This window comes from Pediculus humanus, genomic scaffold, assembly GCF_000006295.1.
Source record: "Pediculus humanus corporis 1103172107460 genomic scaffold, whole genome shotgun sequence".
Classification (NCBI taxonomy): Eukaryota; Metazoa; Arthropoda; class Insecta; order Psocodea; family Pediculidae; genus Pediculus; species Pediculus humanus.
In genome coordinates this window covers 79123-86924 of record NW_002987080.1, presented here as the reverse complement: position 1 = coordinate 86924, position 7802 = coordinate 79123, and the positions used below count along the sequence as shown (strand labels likewise).

Sequence of the window (7802 nt, the reverse complement as noted above, 5' to 3'; positions counted from 1 at the left end):
ATTATTATTATCATCATCAGTCAGGTTTTGTAAAAAAAAATTAAAATTTTTTCCTTTTTTTTTTTTTTTAATTATTATTATTATTATTTTATAAAAAAAATTTACTGGAATATCACAATAAAATTTAAAAAAAAAAATATTCAGGGAACGCGTTTTTTTCAAATAGGTAAATACACACATAATAATAATAATAATAATAATAATAATAATAATAATTGAATAAATATAATTAATCACGCACGACGACAAACGATTTAAACAAACAAACAAAAATAGAGAGAAACCGGAAGGTATACGGGATAAATGTGGGATGAGGAGGAGAAGGATGGGGGATGGGGAGAGGGAGGAGGGTGACGGGAGGTAGTGATCGATACCTAATCAATCGAAATAAGATTTTGATTTGTTTCTTTTACGTTTACATGCGGCTTTATTAAACGTTATTTTAGATTCTTTAACGATTTTTTTATTTTTAGGTTTTTTAACTTTTTTTTTCTTTATGGGAAATTTTCTCAAATTATTAAATTTACTCTGTATGCTGTTCAAATTGTTACTTTTAACGTTCTCACGTTCATTATTAGCCATGGTTTTACTACTACTACTACTATTATTATTATTATTATTATTATTATGACTATTACTACTACTATTACTGTTGTTGTTATTGTTGTTGTTGTTGGTAATGTATTCGGTAGGTTCAAAAATGGTCGTTTCAAATTTATGATTTTCTTTGACATCGGTTTTTTGAACATCTAGCGTATACTGACCGTCTGAAACGGTTATCAATTCGTGTGCTATAGATCTTATTAATGCGCTCCTTATGTTATCCTCGATATCCGCGGGATCCTTTCCAAGCATTTTCGCAATGAAACGTGTTATGTCATTGAACGTTGAACTTTCCCCTTGTAAATTATGTACAGCCAAAAGTACGAGCTCGGAAGGTGTTGCTGATATTTTTGATTTGTTCCCGGAACCGAGAGCTCGATTGACTAAATTCCCCATTTATATATTTGCTAAACTGCCATGACAATTTAATACTTACACAAAAAATAAATTATTTATTCAAAGATATACATATATATATATCTATAATTTTGTTATTGTTTACCTTTTTTTTTACATACATATATTTGAATATATATATATATAAATAAAATAATAACAAAAAAAGAAAAAATTTTTTTTTAAAAACAAAAATAAACCGAAGTAAGAAATTTAATTGTTTACATTTTTTATAATAATAATAATAATAATGTATTAAAATAGTATTTAATTATTTTTAAAATTTTTAATTTTTCGAATTTGAAGAATGATGAATAATTTTAAATAAAAAAAAAAAAGAATTTCGAAAATTATTTACGTTAAATGTAGTAGTTGAAATGTTTTTTATTTTTTTTGTCGTCGTCGTCGTGGTTGTTGTCCTGGTTGTTTTTGTGGTTGTTGTTGTTGTAGTAGGACTCACGATTATGTTGAAAAAAATTTTATTTATTTGCAAAAAGAGGTTAGAATACATCTTGACAAGATTAATTTTCTGCCCAAGGGACGTAGACCAATTAGCCGATGACAGAACGTCAGAGACGAACGTCATTCATATTTGATAACTATTCACTCTCTCTCTCTCTCTCTCTCTCTCTTTCACTCTTTTGTTCCAGACTCCTTTTTTTTCATCCCTCTTTTATTATTACGTAGACTTATTATTATTATTATTATTACTTTACAACCGTATTTATGTTTTTAAACCGTAGAATGTTTTATGAAAATTTTTTAATTATTTACAAAAAAAAATTTTCTTTTTTTTTTTTTAACCATCAACCCCCCTAGCTAAATTTTCTTTTTTCCATTTTCATTTTATTCAAGTTTTTCCATTCATCCATCTATTCATCCTTTTTTTTTTTTCCTTTTTTTTTGAAAGGCTCGTGATAAGTTTAAAAAAAAAATGGTTGAATTGTATTTCATCGGTTTTTTTTTTTTCGGTTCCGTCGTTGATAAAAAAAATTTTTTTTTTTTTTATTATGAGATATATTTTAAAATGAATTTGATTTATTATCCTGAGGGTTGGCCTTGACCACGTTATCAAAATTTTAACCTCCTTTAGGGGTTATAAGGTCAAATTTTAACTGATTAGTCTCAGACAAAATTTTCTCGCTTCGATTATTCATTGGTTTATTTTTTTTTTTTTTTGTGCGCGCGCGGCATTTTCCAATAAAAAAAAAAAATTTCTGATATCTCATTTGATTCTTTTGAATCGACTGACAATAAACATTAAAAAAAAATTCAAAATGGCGGATATTAATTGTTTTATTACGTCGGTAATAAAAAAAAAAAAATGATTTTTTCATCTTTTTAGTAAGGTAGAGAGTAATTGTGGCGGTGACCAGATTATTATTATCGAATTAGACAGATTCAAACAAGATAATCTAATAATCCGTTATGGAAATCAAAAAAGGAGCGAAGGTTGTAGTGGGAGCAGAAGGAGCAGCAGGAGCATCAACACCCCAAATATGAAAAGATTTTGAACCCTTCGGGGTTGTTGTCTTCCGCCGCAGGCTCAACCACACATTGGTTTTATATATGTCAAAATTCATCACGGGGTGGTTCTATTGAAATCTCACCCTTCTCTTTCTCTCACTTCTTGAAAATTCTTATCAATCTCTCGTAATTATATTTTCCCCTTTATCATCACCACTACCACCACCACCCTCACACGCACACGTGCACCTTTTTCTTTCTTTTTTTTTTTTATGTACCGCGCAAATCTGATCTCATTTTACACAATGATGTTGACTTTGAGGTCTCACAAGTTTATTTTTAAAAACGTAATCAACTATGATAAAATCTTTTATTATTATTATTATCATCATCATTATTATCATCATCATTTCTTCTTTTTTTTTCATTAATGATTTGAACTTTGAATCAAAGTTTTGTATATAGATGAATTATTGACAAAAAAAAAAAAAATTTTTGTTTTTAATAAATAAATCGATAGAATTTTAAAAATTAAAATTTGTAATTGTGCCCGCATATTAACGAACCACAAATAAAAATAAAAATAATAATAATAATTTTTTTAGTTAAACATTTAAAATTATTCAACTTTGACCTTTTTTTTTTAAAAAAAACTCGGGTTAAATAATTTATTAAAAACAAAAATTAATATCGAAGAAGACAAAAAAAAAAGTGTGATTTTATTTCAAGTTCTCTCCTATTTAATATTTATGTCTCGAGTTTATTAATAATAATGATTATTGACGTATTATTGAATAAGTAAAAATATGTAAAATCATTAATGCGGGGGGCGAATGGGGCGAGGGTAAAGGGAATAATCGGTCGGCGTCTTTAATCAAAAGGTAAAGAAAGTCTGTTGCTACCCTAAAACCTGGTGGTGGTGGTAAACCCGCGTGACAAAGCAGATTCCTTACGTTTGAGTGTGTGTGTGTGAGCGTATGTGCGTGTACACACACGCGCACGCACACGCGCACGCACACGAAGCACCATGAAAAAATAACCGTTAAAAATAATAAAAAATAATATTAAAAGAATGATGATAAGAACTCGGGAAAAAATTTAATTAAATCCCTTAAAAGGTTTTCATACGATTATTATTGATAAAAAAAAAAACAAAAACGCACGCGTAAATTTTTTGTTTGTTAGTACGCGCGTACTACTCGAATAAATAATAACAAACAAAAAATTATTTATTTATTTATTTATTCGAGTGGAACGAAACAAAAAAGGGAAAAATTAAAAAAAATTTTTTTGTCATCTCTTCTTTCAAAAATTTAAACAAAAGATTTTCGGGAAAAAAATTTTTTTTTAGGTACAGGAAAAGAAGAAAAAGAACAATCCAGAGAGTTAAGAAAATTTAAAAAGAAAAAATATTATTATTATTATTTATAAAAAGAGAACAAAAGAAATAGAATTGTTGAGATAACAGGAGTGTAGAAATGAGTTTTCTTTTTAATAACTCTTATAAATTTTAATATTTCATCATTTGTTGTTATCTCTTATTTTTTTTTTAATATTATTATTATTATCTGGCAGATGGTTACGCTTAATTGGGCTTACCCCCTTCCCTCCCCTCCCCTTCATTTTCCAGCATCCGTATCATTTTTTTTTTGTTTTTGTTTTCCTGAACTCTTTTGCACTTTTTATCGATTTCCACTCGAATTCGTTACGTTTTTCTTTCTTTTTCCATAAAGTTTTTCCATGTGAAAACAAAATTATTTCTTTTTTTTTTGGTTAAAAACAAATGAAATGTTTAAAAAAAAAAAAAACATGACTGACTAAAAAAAAAACCGTTTTATTCTTTAAATCGGTAGTAGTAGTAGTAGGTAGGCAACAAAGACAAGATCTGAAATCATTTTTTTTTTTTTTCTCTTTACCGCTTCGTTTATTTAACAAAAAATGATGTTTATCATAAGAAGACCCTTGAGGTCATATCGTACAATTTTTACTTCTGTACAAAAAAAAAAAAATTTAACGTGTTTTCCTTTTTCTTTTTCTTCTTCTTTTTTTTTCTCTCTGAATTATAACATTAATCTTAAAATCGTAAACATATACATATATAATAATAATAATAACGATGATGATGATGATAATAATCGTATTATATGAAAAACAAAAAATGTTTTTTTTTTTAAATATGGCGACGTTAAGTTGTAGAATTTTTTTTTTTTTTAAATATATTGATTTACGATAACTTGTTTGTTATTTGCACAAAAGGGTAAAAATTTAAGGGTTGTTATTATATATTTAATGACATTCGGTATCGTATTTATTCGTGACGACAAAAAAAAAAGAATAAAAGGTCAAAGGTTGTTTAACATAAAAAAAAAAAGATTTATTTAGTTCTTAGAATGTTAAATTTTTTTAATTTTTTTAAACCTTTTTTTTTTTTTTAATGACCCGTTCGAAACAACCATAATTTTTTTTTTCAAATATATATAAAATGAAGATTCTGTAATAATAATAATAATAACTTTTTTTTATTACTTTTTATTACGTGGTAATAAATAATAAAAAAAAAAAAATTATTACTTCCAAATGTTTGTTAAAAATAAAATTTAAACCTCGTCATCGTCATCGTCATCGATGAGGATAAACTAAATTAAACATTTTTAAAATTTTGTATTAACAACAACAAACAAACAAACAAACAAAGGAAATAATAATAATAATTGAGTTATTTTTTCGCGCGCAAAAAAAAAATTGTTTAATTAAAAGAAAAGTAAAAAAAAGTTTTTTTTTGTTAAAGGGAAAACAATATCTTAGTTAAAATTTTCCTTTTTTTCCTTTTTCTTTCCTTTTTTTTCTTCCTTTTTTTAGTAAATTGATAAAAATAAAAAAACTTTTTCTTCTTATTATATAAAATAACAAAAAAAAAAAAAAACTTTAGAATTTTAAATTAATTTAAAAAAAGGAAAAAAGGAAAAAAAAAGGAAAAAAGAAAATCTTTTAGTGATTAATTATTTTTGATTGTGGAAAAATAAAAGGAGAAGGAAAAGGAAAAAAAAAAGGGTTGTTGCCAAAGGAAATTCACAATCTGTCTTTTTTTTGTTAACTTATTATTATTATTATTATTATTATTATTATTATTATTATTATTATTATTATTACTATTATTATTATTAACAAAAAGGAGGATCTAAACCATTTTTCTTACTTGTTTCCTTGTTTTTTCTTTTTTTTCTTTTAACAAAATTTTCTTTTTTTATTATTATTATTATTTTCTTCTTTTTGTAAGAAGAGAATAAAAAAAGGATGAGAATAGCTGAATAGAATAGATGAAGAGTAAAAGGAAAAAAAAAGAAATTCTCGTCCGCCATTAGTTTCATTTTATTATTATTATTATAACTTCATTAAAAAAAAAAAATTTTTTTAACTTTTAGTTTTTTTAAAAAAAAACTTTTTTATTAACCTTTGTTCTTCGGGAGCCATATTTACAAAAAAAAGTTCATTTTTTACATTTAATTAAAGTAATAAAAGTATTATTATTATTATCCCTCTCTCCCCTCTCCCACCCCCAAAAAGTAATTTATTTATTTAAGAAAATCAAATCGAATCGAAAAAAAAAAAATTTTTAACTTAAAAATCATAGGTGAGGTATCGAAATTGCTACGTCATCAAATGACGTAATTAATACGTAACCGTTTTTTTTTATTCGTTTTACAGACGACGCTCACTCCTTACTCGCATTTATTTTTACGTTTGTTCGTTTGTTTGTTTGTCGACAAAAAAAAAATAATAATAATAATTAATGCACGTGCACAACAAAAATAAATATTTAATTATTATTAATATTCAAATGATAACAATAATAATAATATCGAATACAATATTGCATTATTGTTTTAGAGAAAAAAAATTTTAAAGACAAATATTCTTTTTTTCGATGATACTTGTTCTCGTGATAATAATAATAATAATTTAAATGAAATTTTTAAATTTTAGAAAGTAACGTTACCTTTTCTTTCTTATCACTCCCCCCCTCCCCTCTCCCCCCGATAATGCGGATGAAATTTTTGTTTTTTGGTAGTTGTTTGTTTGTTTGTTTACAAACGATTTTCGTTTTCGTCACGACAAACTTTTATTATTATTATTTTTTTTTTGTAAATAATAAATGAATTTTATTGAATGAATCCCGTTGAACGAATGAGTGAGTAAGTGAGTGAGTGAGTGAATGAGTGAATGAGATAATGAGAATGTGTGTGAGTGTGTGTTTCAAGTGTTTAAATAACATTGTATTTTGTTAACAGAAAAGAGTAGTGGTAGTGGTAGTGGCAGAAGACTCGGATTTCTTATTCCTTCTCTTTTAAAACCACTTGTCGACTCAAAACGCCGTAAATTTAACACGCTATCAATGTAAACACGACAACACTTTCTATTCAGTATATAAAAAACTACTTTTATACGCGTTTTCATTTATGCGTGAAGTATATTTTTAAATGTAAATCATGTGGGATTAATCCTATGCTAAAACCTTATTTTCATTTTTTTTTTTTTAAATTCATTCCCATCCACACTTTTCTATCTATCTCTCTCTTTCTCTTCTTACTTTAGCTCATGATTGTGTGAGAATGATCATCATCATCATCATCATCATCATCATCATCATCATCATCATGTTATCTTTTGGTAAGATAATTTTTTTTAATATACGTTGTTATCTATTACGCGCTTCTTCTTTCCTTTTTTTTTCTTTCTTATTTTATTTAAAAAATAAAGCAAACATTCTTAGGGTAAAACATCATCGTGCACGACAACAATCATTTATTGTTTTTTTTTTTTTCTTGTTAAAAAAGGCGGTGGAAATAATATTTGTGACCTTTGTAAAAAATTAAATTGAAAAATTTCATTCATTACAAAACTCAAACATAACCGACAGACATTGAAATTCGATTGATTGATTTATATTGTTTTATTGGCGAGCCTAATAAACTTTAATTAAAAAAACTTTCCGATGAGAAGAATAAATGAGAGAGAAAAATTTAAAGAAAAAAAAAAAACAATTCGGCGCCATTTTTTTTTTTTTTTTATTCGCGTAATTTTTTTAAAACAAGCGGAGGTTTTAAAACTGCTGCTCCTGTTGTTCTTTTTTTGTGTGTGTGTGCGTGTAGAAAACATTTTAAAAAATTAATATTTAAAAAAAAAAAACGTTTAGAAAGAAAAGAAGATGAAGAAGAAGAAGAAGACATTACAAGTTTTCTTGTGTAAATCATTGTCATTGATGAAGTGAAGGAAAGATTCATAACATCCCAACTAACGAGTTAATTAAAGGATGACGACTAATGAGATAATATTAG

At 25.9% G+C, this 7802-nt stretch overlaps 1 protein-coding gene across 1 annotated transcript; it reads right to left on the bottom strand.

The window, feature by feature from the left end:
* Positions 1-378: 378 nt before the first annotated feature.
* Positions 379-999, bottom strand: Phum_PHUM114430 (uncharacterized protein; the record flags this gene model as incomplete). The annotated part of the gene is made up of 2 exons (XM_002424100.1): positions 379-561; positions 733-999. 2 exons carry the CDS (start codon positions 997-999, stop codon positions 379-381), a joined length of 450 nt encoding a protein of 149 aa, XP_002424145.1.
* Between the last annotated feature and the right edge of the window lie 6803 nt (positions 1000-7802).